At 44.2% G+C, this 15,369-nt stretch overlaps 1 protein-coding gene across 4 annotated transcripts in view; it reads left to right on the top strand.

The window, feature by feature from the left end:
• The first annotated feature begins 3,118 nt into the window (after nucleotides 1–3,118).
• Nucleotides 3,119–15,369, top strand: part of ETV5 (ETS variant transcription factor 5) — a 59,585-nt gene continuing 47,334 nt past the window's right edge. The window contains exons 1-6 of one of the 4 annotated variants that reach the window (XM_077117817.1): nucleotides 3,119–3,254; nucleotides 3,880–4,068; nucleotides 6,451–6,569; nucleotides 6,701–6,788; nucleotides 6,925–6,972; nucleotides 7,068–7,118. In XM_077117817.1, coding sequence (XP_076973932.1) covers nucleotides 3,975–4,068; nucleotides 6,451–6,569; nucleotides 6,701–6,788; nucleotides 6,925–6,972; nucleotides 7,068–7,118 — 400 coding nt within the window. In that variant the 5' untranslated portion in view covers nucleotides 3,119–3,254; nucleotides 3,880–3,974. Of the gene's footprint in view, nucleotides 3,255–3,275; nucleotides 3,383–3,607; nucleotides 4,069–6,450; nucleotides 6,570–6,700; nucleotides 6,789–6,924; nucleotides 6,973–7,067; nucleotides 7,119–15,369 lie in introns of those variants that run through there. The other 3 variants (XM_077117818.1, XM_077117819.1, XM_077117816.1) reach the window with 3 other exon arrangements.

The following is a 15,369-nucleotide window of genomic DNA, read 5'->3' as shown; positions in this document are numbered from 1 at the left end:
TTCACAAGCCACTCCATGCTGGACTGAAGGTGACTCTGCCCAGGGCTTGACCTATCCTGTCCAACACAAAGCTCCAAATTTCTAGAATCCTAGAATCTTTGAGCTAGAACAACCCTTAGGGTTTATCTGTCCCACCCAGCACAGAAATCTCTTGACACTGTTCCTAAATGTGTGAATGTCTTCTGTGACAGGAGATTCATTACCAGCTGCAGTAGTTCTTTGTAAGACTACTCCAAGCATTCCAAAGTCCTTCCTAACACTATGCTGAGTTGAAATCTGCTTCCCTGTAATTTCATCCAGTTCTATCCTCTACAACTCTGGGTTCAAATGATTTTCCTTGGCACTCTGCCAAGCAACAGAGGCACATGCTAGGTCTCCCATGTATCCACTCTGGGGCCTGACTGCTTTGGTTCTTATCCTGATCAGCAACCTCCTAGCTCTGTGACAACAGGCAAGTTACTTAACATCTCTGTGCCTCAGTTTCCTATCTATAGAATGGAGATAACAACAGTACTCACCACTTCAGGTTACTACAAGGATTACATGAGATAGTCTGTGGAGAATTGTCTATAGCATAAAGCAGGTCATATATGAAGCACTCAGTAAACCTCAGCTACTGAAATTGTGCAATAAACTGTGGGCTCTTCCAAGGCAAAGACTGAGTCTTATTCATCTCCTTAACTTTTTTGCCTAGCACAGGGTTGGGCTGAATCTTTGGTACAAGATGAGTATTTACTGAATGACTAAATAACTAATCGACGGTAGCTCTCTTCTCGTACTAAATTCCTACACATGATCTTGTATGTTTGACAATCTTTCTATAAAAACCTATTCCCCAACTCCTCTCTTGCTCCCAATTCAGCCACTGTTTATCACTACTTTAGCCCAAAGTACTACTTCTCCTCTTAAGGTGGGATGGAGAGTCTTGGCTTGAGGCAAAGGTTTTAAGAGCCACACTATAGGCATGGAGTCTGACCCTGAGGAGGAAGTCACTGTGAAGTGTCTTGCACCATTTTCTTGCAGGCAAAATTATAAAATGTGATTGATGTGCTATGGTTTATATGATGAGGACTTGGGGGCCCATGACAGACTTAAGCAAAGACAAGTAGGAAAGCTCTTCTAGCGAAAGTAGATGAGAAAGCAAGATGAGATGGGGGAGCAGGGCGTGGTAGGTGTGGGGGTAGGCAAAGGGGAGGAATGGGGAGCTAACCTGGGCCCTGAATCTAGCAGGGAAGATAGAGGCCTCTGAATGGACAACCACAGGGATATCGCAAGAAGCTGGGAGTACAACTAGACTAGTGTAAAACTTCCAATCAAAAATGGAGCTGGAGTCAGAAGCAAAATGCTCAGCCAGGAAATGAAATATCCAGGAACTCCTTTTTAAGGTTCAGAGTACTTTCCCACCCCTCGCCTCACATCCATTCAATCTCTTGCAAGGTCAATAACTTTTCGCTGGTCAGGGCTGTACCCCCAATTGAACTCTAGGTCGTCCAGTTTCCTTAAGTGCACTCAAATCTTTCTACATTCAGATATTTCTTGAGCTATAAATGACAGACTAAGCAACAGTTCAAGCAGGCTCTTGGAGGCATAAAGGAAGGTAAGCTAACACAGGGATGAGTTGACTATTTCGTGCAGATATTCAGTGCATGTTTCCTTTTTAAAAAAATTATTTCTCAAAATCCACACTGCATTCTCCATGGTGTGGGGAGGAGGGGCAGCTGAAGGGTTCCCTACACAAGGGCCCCCTTTTGCTAGGGGCTCTCTCCTAACATGTGGCATCTTTCCTCCTCACTGGTGGCACATGGGTGAACGACAGGACACACCAACAGAATGCGAATAGAAGGGCTCCCTCAAGAGCCCCCAGCATCCTGAGGGACAGGGGAGAGCTGCCTCATAGCCTTCGCAGGAGGGGATAGAGGGGGGCGAGGGCGGGGGCGGGGAAGGAGAGGATTGCTTGTTTATTTGTTTCCTGGAACACCCTGTTAAGAATTTCAGCAATTGCAGTTAGTGCCCGATCGTTTGGCAAGCAGAGTTGCTTCTCTTCCTTCCCAGCTGCATGGGATCGAATTCGCAAATGCACCATCTTGCATTCAACACTTAAATGGAAAACAAGCAGCCCGGGGAGACCGGCAGGCGGTCTAACTCTTGCAAGCCCGTTTCAGTGGGATTCATGTTTCCAGAACCGTTGAGCGGCAGGTGCTGTCCCCCGGAGAGCGGAGTCCAGACCCGTTTTCGCCTCGGGTCGGGATCCTACTCTGGCGGAGGTTAAGGATTGCCATTAAACAGGAGGAGAAAACGGGATTTGGATGGGCCCTGGGCCTTGCCAGCAAAATAGGAACTGAAATCTGTTTATAGGCTTAGATTTTTAAAAGGGACACACTGCTTCTTCTTCCCCACTGGAAATCCGCTTAAACGAAATTAAGGCCTCTCCTAAAGGTAACTAAGATTAGAAGACTCGGTTTCCGTTTTTGTTTCTGTGGGCCGAACGCCCAGGTGGGTCAGCGAGTTTCTTTCTAGGTGGAATGACAAATTCCTTTCTCCTGAATTCTACAATGATAACTATGCTTCGTGCTGCAGTTGAGAACTTCCAGCGCCAAGGGGCCCAATTCTGGCCGCGGGTTTGCTGAAGGGGAGAAGTCGGGGTAAGTAGGGAAGGGAGAAGAGCCGTGCTTCGGTGAACAGCCTAGAGAGAAGGAAAGTAACGGCGGTTTATCCCGGCTTCGGCCCCTTTAAGTGCTTCACTGACTCAGCTAAGCTTCCCCCTCAGGTTGCGTTTTTTATGAATGAAAAACGTCCTTACATTCATTATATAAACAAGTCTGTGCTGATTGGCCAATGTCCCCCGGTGCATAAATTATGTAAAACATGCCCCTAAGGGGGTGGGGAGGAACAGGTCGTAAGCCAATGGGGTCCAGAGTTGATGGGGCGGCTCGGCTGGATTTGCCCGAAGACAGGGTAAACAACAGGTGATGGACAGCTGCGGGAGGGGCCTCGGGCCAATGGGAGTGAGGCTAGGCCGGGGCTGGGGGCCAATGGCGGCGGGCGGAGCGGGGGGCCGCGGGGGGGCCGGGCCAGCGCTCCAGCCTGGTTGGCAGCTGCAGCGCAGAGTCCAGCCGCTGGTGCGCGGAGAGGTTCACTGTCCCCGGAGCGGTTCGGCCCAGCTATTCGCCTAGGCGCCCAGGCCCGGTGCGCGCGTGCGTGAGCGCGCTTGCGCCGCCCGGGCGGCTGCAAGGGGAGGAGAGCCGCCGCCTCAGGTGAGGGGGCATTGCGGAGGCAGAGGGCTTCCGGAGGGGGGCATCCAGGAATGAGTCCGAAGGGCCCAGCCAGCGAGAGTTCACCGGCTGATTCAGAATCCTCAAAGTCGGGGTGCACTCTCTCAGGGGTGAGGTCTCCCAGACTGACTGCCCCTTTCTGCGGTCCGGTGGGGTCCGGTTCAGTTCCATTCCTGGGAGGTGTCGGGCGGGGGCGGGTAACGGTTCCAGAACCCGCGGAGAACGGGTTTCCGCACGTCGTGGGGGAGGCGCGCCGGAGCGCGAGGTGCGGGGGCTCATCGGTTGGAGGGGAGAGCGCGGAGTTGCGGGGCTTTACAGTCTTTGGAGATCTGAGAACCCAGAGGATACTTGGAGGCTCGCGAGAAGACCTACTTGGTGGAGCTTTGCAATTAGGAGGAGGGGACGGGAAGCAGCTTGAAGGGGAATATTTGAGAGGTGATGGCCCCCCCACCCCCCGCCAGAGCACTGGGCGGGGTTAAATGACAGGCATGTGCAGCCTGCGGGATTGGGGGTCGGCCAGGAACTTATGCAGGCCTCGCAAGTTCCAGGTTGTGCAAAGTGGACACCAGTCGTCCCCCCATACACACGCACAACTCCTTCCCAGCAGACTGAAGGCGTCGGGCTTCGCTGCGACTCTTGAGAAATCAGGGAGCATCAGAGCAGCGGCCTGAGGATGGTGGGAAAAAAGGGGGAGACGCAGAGATGCTGGAGCCCGTGGCTGTGTTAGGGGTCTGGCCGCATTTCCGGATTCTGGAGAGAACCGAACTTCTGTTCGCGGAGGGGGTGCCAAGAAGAGGTTTGTTTTGATTGTCTTTTTCCTTTTTTGTTGCGGGAGGAGGGAATGGTATCACCCGCGCCGCAACTCGGTTTTATGAATGTAGGTGACTTTGTGAATGAAGCGGGTGTCTTTCGTTGGCTCGCGGCTCTCTGGCTTTTTTTTTTTTTTTCCTTTCCTTTTTGTGAATGAAGCATTGAGCTTTCTTCCTAAAACGCTGGGGTGAGGGGCCTGCGTTGGAGCCTGGGCGTGCGTTGAGAGTGGGGGCGGGGGCGCATCTGAAGGAGTTTTCATGAATGGGGAAGGCTGGGAATTGGGTGGAAGTGTGTCTTGTTTGTGAATGGGGCCCAGCGCGAGGGATCCAGTTACAGCCTCTACCTGAGGTGGCGGCCGCTGCTCGCTCGCCCATTCATAAAACCAGGCCCGCTGCGCGCCGCGGGGGAGGGGCCTCGATCTCTCCGCTCCGCAGTGTTAAAAGTTTTCCTGGGGGCTCCGGGAAGGGGGGTCACAGAGGAAGTGGTTTAAACTCTTGGATGAATTTGAGCCTACCCTTCAGGCTTAAAAAAAATTGTACTTTGAACACAATTTTTCTTCCCCTTGGACTCTGAGGGCTGCTTTAAAGATCCTCTTATCCTTTTGAATTCGTTTACGGCAGTTTCTTTTATTTTTTTAAAGATATTTTTGCTCTTCCTGGTGAAATATTTTGCAACGTATTTCATCATGAGACTCTCAATATCTCACCTTCCAGAATCCTACCCGTTGTCCCCTCTCCTCTCCAACAGACATTTACAGAATTTATAAGACCGCGATTTAATCTAGATTTTTGAAGGCTACAAAGAAATCGTGTTTATGCCCCCTCGGCTTTACTGCTGAGGTTTCTCAGATTTTGCGCACGGGTTGGTGACATTGAAGAGAGGCTTATTCGGGGTGTCAGCCCTGTTTGGAAGGATCGCAGGCAGGCTGGCGGGAGTGTTTTAATAGGAAGTTGTGATTTGTGTGCTGTTTCATGAACTGTTTGCTGTTTTCTCCTCTCCCCCTTTCTCTTTAACTTTGAAAATATCTGATTACTTGGGCCAAAGTGCTCACTTATGAAAATCTGATATGTTCAACACAGTGTGAAATATACACTTGGATAGAATTGCCTCCTGGGGAAAAGTTTCCTATTTAAAATTTTTATACAAGTTAAACAAAATAAATTATCCTTTAAGTATTGTACATTGCTTAGAGCTGGGGTGAGTGAAATTAATACCCGCCCCCTCCCCCTTTATTGACTTAGAGTTTTTATTTGGAGAATAAAACAAGAGTGGTCAGAAAGATGGTACCTTCCTGAAACTGTTACTTTGTTCCTCCCAAATTAGAAGTTCTCTCCTTTCCCTTTTGATTGCAACCTCTCTTCCCAGCCCCAATACTTGCCAGTTTTGAAAAAAGTTTAATTATGTTTGACATGTCTGCAAAAATTGATTTCACTATGAGAAACAATTTTCTTTCCATGCTTCCTTTGCTTTTAATGGTTTTTTAAAGCCCTGTGATAAAGATGCATTTAGAATACGTGCTGTGGAATTTAGTTTCCTTTATCCATTACTTTCCATATCTGTTTGGTTCTTTTAGAAGTTGGAGGTATCAGGGAGATCTCTGTAAGTGCCATGGAGACAGTTGTGCCATTACAAACCCTATACCTGTATTGGAACAAAAGTTTAGGTTTTAAATAGTTGTATGTGAAGATAAGTGTGCCTCTGATTGATGCATTCCTGGAACTATATATAGTTTTTACAACATTGACCTACAAAATACTTTTAGAAACACTATGTATGTCAGATTCTTAATTGCCCATAATTTGGAATATTTAAATCCAGTTTTTCCGGCGGTGTGACAGTGGCTCAGTGGCAGAATTCTCGCCTGCCATCCCCTAAGACCCAAGTTCAATTCCTGGTGCCTGCCCATGCAAAAAAAAAAAAAAAAAATCTAAATCCAGTTTGTCTACTTCCTGACAGTGTACTCTCAAAAATTGAGTTATCTCTTTAAACAAACAAACAAACATTACAAATACCGTGGGGTTTCTTCTATATGAAAGAATCCTGAAAACAACACTCTTTTATAATGAAAATAATGCTTCTGGGGTGGGCGGCAGACAGAAGCAAACCTATAATCATAATTTACCCAAAAGAAAAGAAAAGACTCAGTAAATGGATTTCTGAGTGCATTGCGCACACTCGATACTGATAATCAAGACCCATGTTAGTCTGTAAAGCTTACACCTTGAGAAGTGGGCTTTAATTACTTCAGAGAAAGGTAATGATTTTGCACAGGTTCTAAAGAGAAAGTAATATAAAATTACTTCATTTCTCTCCCTACTCCCCCAACCCACAACCCCCATAATCAAAATCTCCCAAATTCATATTACAGGAGGACCCATTTCCCTGCCTAAATTACTCAATGCTGAAACCTTTCAAAGTGACATTAGAGACGTTGGAAGCACCATGGATGGGTTTTATGATCAGCAAGTCCCTTTTATGGTCCCAGGGGTAAGTTTATGTGGCTTTTTGATTTGTTTTGTCCTCTTCAAATATTAGTCTTCTTCTTACTGGTTTCATAGTAACTCCCTTTGGGCCCTTTTGTAGCACTTGAGTCTTCTCCTTCTGTTGGCCTTTTGCAGAAATCTCGATCAGAGGAATGTAGAGGGCGGCCTGTGATTGACAGAAAGAGGAAGTTTTTGGACACAGACCTGGCTCATGACTCTGAAGGTAGTGAAGCTTTCCCAAACTCTTACGTTGTGGCTTCCTCAAATGGCCCCGGGTATAAGCAACATGTAGACTCTTCCCTCATCTCCCTACCAGAGGAGTGCTTTCCTCATTCTTTCTTTTCTATTCTCAATTCCAGAGTTGTTTCAGGATCTCAGTCAACTTCAAGAGGCTTGGTTAGCTGAAGGCAAGTTTCTTGGCTGTCCTATTTTTTCCATAAAAAACATTTTACTGTGCTTTTTAGTAAAACTTAAAGATCTAAAATAAAAATCTCTTTTCCAGCACAAGTTCCTGATGATGAACAATTTGTCCCAGATTTTCAGTCTGATAACTGTAAGTACCTTTCTGGTAGTCGCACATTTGTTCTGAAATTGTTTGGTCTCGGATCATCCGTGTTTAGAAAGCTGTAATTAGCAGCTTTGGGGAGGTAGAATGCATTAAATTGTTAGTATGTTTTTGTGTTTAAATAATTCAATTAACCCTGAAAACTTTTGTTTCATTCCTTATTGAAATGATTTCTGAAGTGCTTCTTTTATTTCATTGACGGTAAGATTTAAAAAGATAATTTCATCCTAATTTTTTTTCCAAAGAATATTGTAAGACTTCAAGCTCAAACTTATAAATTAATTGATAAAATGTATAAAGTGTTGGATTGAGGTCCATTGATGAGACATTCTCTTACAGCATATTTTTTTTTTTTTATAAATTTGTAAATAAGTCCTTGAGGGGAATCATGAGTTCTTTTAAGGTATGTAAAATAGATAATGGAAGATTGCAACTAACTGTGGTTTCACCCAAAGTGTTGTCAGTTTTGTTTTGACTTCTAACCTAAGGGTAATCACAGCATGACCCTGATTTACTCTTACTTCTCGTGTAGTTGTCACATACTTTATTATCCAGAGAAGAGTAAAAACTTTTTCTTAAAATGGTCATTAAGTGTTCATTACTTGAGATAGCAAAATTCAGTGAGGAGTACAGAAGATGGCTCTCAGTGCTGGCAAGGGCACAGTTGGCTTTTCACTGAATTTTCAGGGCTCTTCAACAGGTTTGGGAGCTTTTATGGTCCAGGCTGAGCTATCAAGGACAAAGCTGGCTGATGAAATTTGAGCAGCACAGGGCAGCTCTAGAGAGCATTAGTCATTGGCGAATGAGCAGGTTTAAGAGAGGCCTAGAGAAAATGCTGCCTCTCTTGAGAGTTACATCATAGAGAAATTCATGTCTCTTAGTCATAGTCTGTAATAGCAAGCACCTGAGCCAGGCAAGGATTCGATTTCTCATTTTGCACCCAACAAATTCTTCCCAGCTTTGTTTTATCTGTGTGTGTGTGTGTGTGTGTGTGTGTATGTATGTGAAATGTCACCGGGAGAGAGGATATCTTTGGGTCCATATAAAAACTAGGTATTCTAAATCATTAAATGAAAGAATGGAGGTACCAGCTAAACATTCTTTAATGATAGGCCTCATTTCCAAGGCACAATGCCATGAAACTTTAAGAGGGAATAAACCGTAACCTGCAGATGCATGGTTACCTTAGCTCTGTCACAGCTTGCCATGGAAGTTTTCTATAGGAAAGTAAATGCATGTAATTATTGCCCTTTGATTGCTTTCAAGTGATTGGGAAGCTTGCCACTGAAAGGCTAAATAAAGACAAGCCAAATTGTGTGTGTATGTGTGTGGGTCCTTTCGCAAGATGAAAGACAGTGGATTTGTAATCCAACTTTGTTCTCTGTTGATAATTTGGCGCAGCCTTTCCAGTTCTCACTTGGAGCAGCATAAACTGCAGTCTGTTTGGGAGATGGCTTTCTTGGCAGAGATTCTTTGAAATGCTTTTATGACATTTTTGTTTGTTTCTCCCTAACCCAAAGAGTTAATAGAGAGGCAAGATGGCTGCATTCAAATTGATTTCATGTGCTGAAGCAAGAATATGTTCTTTAGAGAAAGATGTCGGCAAACAGGATTTATATTTGGAAAGGTATTTATCTGCAGGAATAGGCTAAAGTGAAGGAATTAATAAATGTGTTTTGGCTCTTTAGAAATAATGCCTACTCAGCAAATAGAATGTGCTTAGTTCTTTAATTAAAATACCATACCTAAAATGGAGGTGCTTTGGGAGATGTTTCTGCTTCCCATGTATGATGTGTTTTTTTTTTTACTTTGTTTGCTTTTTGCTTTAACTTCTTAAGGTTGAGCTGTCCTCTGTTTTAAGAATAAAAGAGATGGTTTAGTATCCTAGAAAAGCCTTTTAATAATTCTCCCTCTCTGACTTATATCTGGAGGTGATACTTGGAGAAGGATATATTAAAAATAGACTGACTTGCTTAGTTAGAGGTTAGGCAAGAAGTGTGGGGTGGTTTATTCCTGAGCCATTAATTCTTGCTTTTATGTTTGAGTGTAGTTCAGACTGACAGTGCAGAAGCCCAGGAGCTGGCAGGGCCCACTGCTAGGCTGCAGACTCCTACTTCTCTATGAGCACATTTTATAAGGTTGTGCTGAGGATCAAGTTCCCACTCCAGTCTTCTGGAAGAGCCCGCGATTTCTCCAGGGAAGAGGGAAAAAGCCATTCAAATTTAATGAAACTTTATGAGTTGGGTTGAATCATTCATTACAAACCAAACTTACATTTACCCAGTAAAGCAAATCTTTTTCCTAAACTTGTTGGTTCTACAATTTCAATAGCAGAAATACATTTAATGTTCTCCTATGCCCTGCCACTGGCGATAGACAACTTTTCCCATTAACAATGATTTGATTAATTTTCTTTATGTGTGTATGAGTGTGTGTGCATATGAGAAATATTATAGTAATGTGGGAAATTGTTTTTATTTTGGAAGAGCAATTATTTGAAGATTATGGCTTACTTTTTTTTTTGTAAACGCTATGGCTCAAATTCCAAAGAGATTACATTTCGAAGTTGTCCATATTTGTGTTCCCTGCCCATACACATCCACCCACAAGTGTGATTTGAATAAATGAAATCACCATTTTTATTAAATCCTTATTAGAAATGCCCAGCTTACTTCTAGATGTATGGCGTTCACCTCTACCTCAGAAATGTAGACATTAGTTAGGTATCACCCACCTGGAAAGTTTGAGGTCAGGTTCAGGGGTGTTTGTCCCTTCTTGGTCCTGGGAAGTAACTCTGGAATTCCCTTCTGGAGGTATTCATCACACACACCCATTTCACAGAAGGGAGGCCATGAGGTCCAGCTCTCTGGTGAGAATGATCAGAGGTTTTGAGCCAAATGGGAGGGGTTAGTGAAGTGAGGGAGAGTAGAAAAGAATATTCTTGAAGAAGCTCTCACAAAGCTGCAGAGCTGGGGAGTGCCAGCGTGTTCGCGTATATTCAGGGCTTTCTCTCATTAAAATTCCTAGAGACATAAAGACATGTAAAGTCTTCAGCCTTAGGGGAGAATGTTGGCCAAGACCTCAGTTCTCTTCCCTCTATGATTGAGAAAGTTTTTAATCTAGGACTTGAAAGAGAGAGAGAGATAATGACGAAAAAACAGAAAAGTTGTATTGACACGTTTCCTAGAAGACACATTTGTGTGTATCTTTAAAACTGAATGTGGAGGGTGCAAGGGTAGTTCAGTGGTAGAATTCTCGCCTTCAGCAGACCTGGGTTTGATTCCTGGTCCATGCACTTCCCAAACAAACAAAACAAAGAAACCGACAAAAACGAGCAAACAAACGCAGTTCAACAAAATGGTGCTGCAATAAGGGGATACTCACATGGAAAAGAATGAAATGTGACCCCGCCATACAGCATACAAAAACCCCCCAAAAAACTGAGTGTGTACATGTATTTGTATACTGTACATTAGAAATTTATGTCTTTCTCTATATATATAAATATATATCTAAATACTTTAATTAACACTTAGAGCTATCAAACCAGGGTATCTGGGTCACACATAGATGTGTTCACATCTTTACTATACATTTTCCCAGAATCAATTACAAATCAAGGCCATGGCTGAGATTGGAATTCAAGAGTGCTCAGATTTGGGCAGGGTGAGGGGGTTACCCTCATTTTTCTGAATTGACTGTTTGGGTACTTGAGGGTAGTATTTGATTTTAGCATATATAAATAGCAGTTTTTAAACACATATTTGAGTTTTGATTTTTTTCAGTCTCATTCATTTTAGTTGTAATGTTGTGAATGTGTACATGTCATTCAGATTCTTCAGCTTCTAAATTACTTTAAGCTGGGGAGAGGGCATGATAAAATCTTATTTCAAAATCATGGCCTCCATATCAAATATAATTTAAAGAATTGTTTTGAAATCCAAATGATCCCTCTTTCTCCTTGAAGAGTTCTATTTAGATCTGTGTTTCAAAAAGAATGGGATGACTGAAGAAAGTATGCATAATTTCTTAAGGACCAGCTAATTAACTGATAGAATCGACTTTTCATAAATCCACTGCAGTATATTCGATGCTGGGGGAGCAGGATTAACTGTTGGGACAGCAACAGCCTTTGGGCCTAAAACATATTGACCTTCATCCTGTTTCAGTTTGAGATTATTCAGCTGGATTTTTGTTATTGTTGTTTTAATATTTAATGAGGTTTATATAATAGAATAGTAGCACTTTCCTCTAGGCGAGACCTCGTCATTTTGGACTCAGGTGGAGAATAGCAAAATTGTGGTCTTGAGGTCTGTGTGAAAGAACCGTCTGAAAGTCCTTCTGTTTTGGAAGGTAAGAAAGAAAACAGTAAGCACTTCTTTAAAGGTAGTTTATCTCTTTAAAAACCAGCAGTTACAGATGTTGAGGGGGGAAATGAGGGAAGAGAGAGAAGAATGCTGAAGAAAAGTCGGAAGAAAATACGAAGGGGTGAAATTATTTTAGAAATTATTTACAGCACTATTTCCAAAGCCTTTGTTAGCTAGCCCACTGCCTTACCCAAGAGGGCGTTACACAACTTGAAATGCTTCCTCTTTGGGTAGCTTAGGTCTAAGGGTCTAAGGATTCTTAGTCCCAGGATTCTTAACAACCCAAGACCCGTTTATCTAAAAGAGCCATGTGTTTGACAAAATCTGTTTTTATCTCACTTTAGTTCTCTTAGGCTTATTAAAAACAATGGCTTTTTTTCTTCCGCCTCTCTGTCTCTTTGCTCTTAGTCCTCTGGTAAAATCCAGCAGTCTTTCCAGCCCTTTGAACTTGGTGAGAGGGACTTGGGATAGAGAATTACGTATCTGTGTCTGCCAGGCAGATCACTTACCTAAGTGTCAGAAGTAACAAAATCCTGGCATCAGTCAGGAAATTACTCTCTATCCCCTGCTCTTCAGGGTCCTTCAGATTAAGAGGTGGGTAGAGTAATGAAGCCGAGAATTTGTACTGTCTGCCATCTCTACCATCTAGTAGTGTCATTGTTTTAATTTCAGCCCCAGAAAAAAATGTTACTGGTGAGGGGGTGAGGCTCTACCAAGAGCCTCCTCTCTCCACACATTTCTTGGGTTTTAATAACGATAAAGTATATCCAGTCTCAGGGGCTGACAGCCCCCTTGCAGGCATACAGCTGCCCTTGAGGCAATTTGGGCCCCATCTGTGCCCTGGCACACCATACTTCTCCACTTGGAAGCTAAGGAGCTCAGAGTCTTGTCATGTTGCAGCTCCCAGCTCTTGGACAAGTGCCAGGTGTGCTGACGCCAGTACCGGATTAGGTTGCTTTTTAAAAAATTCATTTTGTGAACTCATCAAGCTCATTTAACAGAGGCTTTGGTCATTAGTTTCTATCATTGTCCCATCCCTCCTTAAAGGAAGGGCAAGGGTTTGGGTCTCCAGTGTATGTGTATAACACCTTTAGGCCTGGCAAGTAGATGACAGTAACTAGCAACTCAGGTTGTAAAGGGAGAAGAGCCCTACCTAAAGGGGATCCTCTGTCCCAAATAAAGGAGGTGCCCCTATCTAGAAGGAAGAAGTATATAAGGAAGAATGGTAGCAGAGCATGCAAGATTTCTGGGGGCAGGATAAAATCTAGCTTTAAGAAGCCAGGACATCGAGGCTGATCGGCAGGACAGTCAAGTCATTGAATGGGGATGCTATGACCAGAAAGACTCCAGAGAAATGTCATCTGCGTTCACTGGTGTGGTCAGGGGGAGAGGGGCGGGCAGTGAAAAGAGATAAACACAAGGAATTTGAAATTTCCAAATATGTTATGGAAAAACAAAAAACATGGCTAAAATTTATGTGTTGATTTGATTTTATAAAGTAGTATTCTTTTCCTTGAAATAAAAGTCTGGTTGTCAAAATGATGGGCTCCATCAGCTCTCTATCAGGGTGATTATTGAAGCTTTGAAAAAAAATCCCCAAGAAACCAAACCAGTTTTTAGCCTTGTGCTTTGCAATGTCCTTGGAGCAGATTTCATCCTCCAGCCTTAGCTTGTAAACCCTGCAGGCTAGGCTGGATCCAAAGCCAGGAAAAGAAACTGTGAGATGTTTATAATAGGTAGATACCTCCCCCTCCTCCACTGCCCCCAGAGACCCTCTCCCCTGGGGAGCAAGCCAGGTGGCTGCCGATGTAGCTGTAGGCGATGAGTGGAAAAGCCAGTCCGGAGAGGCTGGCTTCCACAAAGAGCCGTCCCCTAATGCAAACCAGCTCTCCCAGGGGCAAGGAGAAATACCACTGAAGTCTGTTTCTCTCGGCTGGTAATAACAGTCAAATTCTGAACAGACCAGCACAAGGAGTTTTTCTTTTGCCTTTCCCCTTTTGCCAGACAGCAATTCCAGACCTCACTTCTAACTGACTTGCACACCCTTGCCGATTTCAGCAAGAGTCTTGGCCAGTTGATTCCCGGGGAAGGCGCAGAGCAGGCAGTGTCTAAATTTCTTACATAAACACTGCACTGGGCGAGCAAGCGTCCCTGCGGCGACAGCTGGGCTCTGTTACACGTCTGCCCCAGCGAGTTTAGCTGTAGATTCCCCCTCTTGCATGAATGGAGCATTCCAAATTGGTTGTGAATGGAGGGCGGGGCGCACTTGCAGACTTTTTCAATGAATAACCAGACCCCATTGTGCAGCCTGTGGAAAAACAACCAACTCAAACAACACGGGAACTGTTGGAAATATGCTTGTGATTGGCAGCTTGGAGAGCCTCCAAAATTAGTTTCCTTTGGCTTCCCTGCTGCTCCCTGTTCTTCAAGCCTGGGCTTAATGGGGTTGAGTTTTAAGTGCTCAGTTTAACCCTCACACTGCCAGGCTGATGGCCTGGGCTTGTGGGCAAGGACACCTCCTGAGAGACGAGGCTAGCGAAGTCCTCTCCCCCACCCTCACAACCCCCTTGTCTCCTTTTTTAGACTGTAGCTATCTGAAGGGAATGATAATAGAAAAGAGGGTGGTTTAGCTTCCCCTGGAGAGAGAGGTGTTGGGACTTGATCTGAGGATATTACCCTTTCATCTCTGCTTCTTATGGGCTTTGTGGCTTCAGCTCTCCATCTAAGGTTCCTGCCTGCTCTTCTACTCTGACCTCCCATGTTTACTCCAGGCCTGAAAACCTTGGGTGTTCGCCTCTCACAACGCAGATATTTTTTGCTTAGGCTTACATTTTAACGCGGGGTAAAAAAAGCTCCGCCTTGGCTTTCTCTTTCTTAATTTTCCCACTGTGGTCAGGTAAGTGTCATTTTAAATGGACACTTCCCAAACTGCCTTCCACTCTTCATTAATGAAATGGTTTGCCTCCAGAATCACACTTCCAGGAAGTGACAGAAAGAACCCAGCCTCGGGGCAGCCCTAAAACCAGAGTGGCCTTTTCATACCCTGGGCCGAGGCCAGGTTCTGGCGTTATCCTTTTCTCAACAGCATTCACCCTGAGCACCCTCCTACGTCTTGACTGACGGCTCACAGGCACGACTCTAGATGGCAGCATGGGCTAGACCAGGGTGCTGCGATAAACCTAAGAACAACCAGCTGGAAACAAACAACAACACAAGCAAAGTAATGATACAGAGTTATTTCCTCCCTTAAGGTTTCTAAGAGCTCTTCTTAGGGCCCATTCCTCATCCTCACAACTGTTTGCATGTGTATTTTGCCAGAAGGATTTTTTTTTTTCTGAAATGTTTCATTTGCTGTAAACTGGTTTTGAGCAAGAATGTCTTTCCTTCTCTATGAAAAAAAAGAACAGGCCTGGGCAGATTGTCCCTTTGCGAGCAAGTTTGCAACCTCTCAGGAGGTAACCTTAGATATCAGCTGTGTAAGAGGATGCTGCTATTTGTGCATCTCCAGAGGGCTAAGGAGGATTTAAGCTTACATAAACACTTTTCAGCTGAGTGCCTGGAAACGCTTTGTAATTGCCTGAAAGGACACTTAATGAGGGTCTTTTATACTTTTTCCGTAGCAAAGGTAGAACAGAAGAGCTGGGATGTCTCCCCCACAGGGTCACCCATAATAAAGACCAGATCCTAGAACACCTACCCCAGGTTTTCTAATCTGATTTTTAATAGAGAATAATTTAGTGGTGATAACTTGACTGTGCTTAAGGGATATCTTGAGTCAGAAATTTTCTGCCCCTCCTCAACTTGCTTTGCCTTTCTTTCCTTGTTTCTTGAAGAATAAGGAGAAAACAGCAAAGGATTTTGATCTATTGTGT

The sequence above is a fragment of the Tamandua tetradactyla genome, chromosome 10 (genome assembly GCF_023851605.1).
Source record: "Tamandua tetradactyla isolate mTamTet1 chromosome 10, mTamTet1.pri, whole genome shotgun sequence".
NCBI classification, from domain to species: Eukaryota; Metazoa; Chordata; class Mammalia; order Pilosa; family Myrmecophagidae; genus Tamandua; species Tamandua tetradactyla.
Note: the sequence above shows the minus strand (reverse complement) of the source record. Positions and strands in the feature narration are given on the sequence as shown.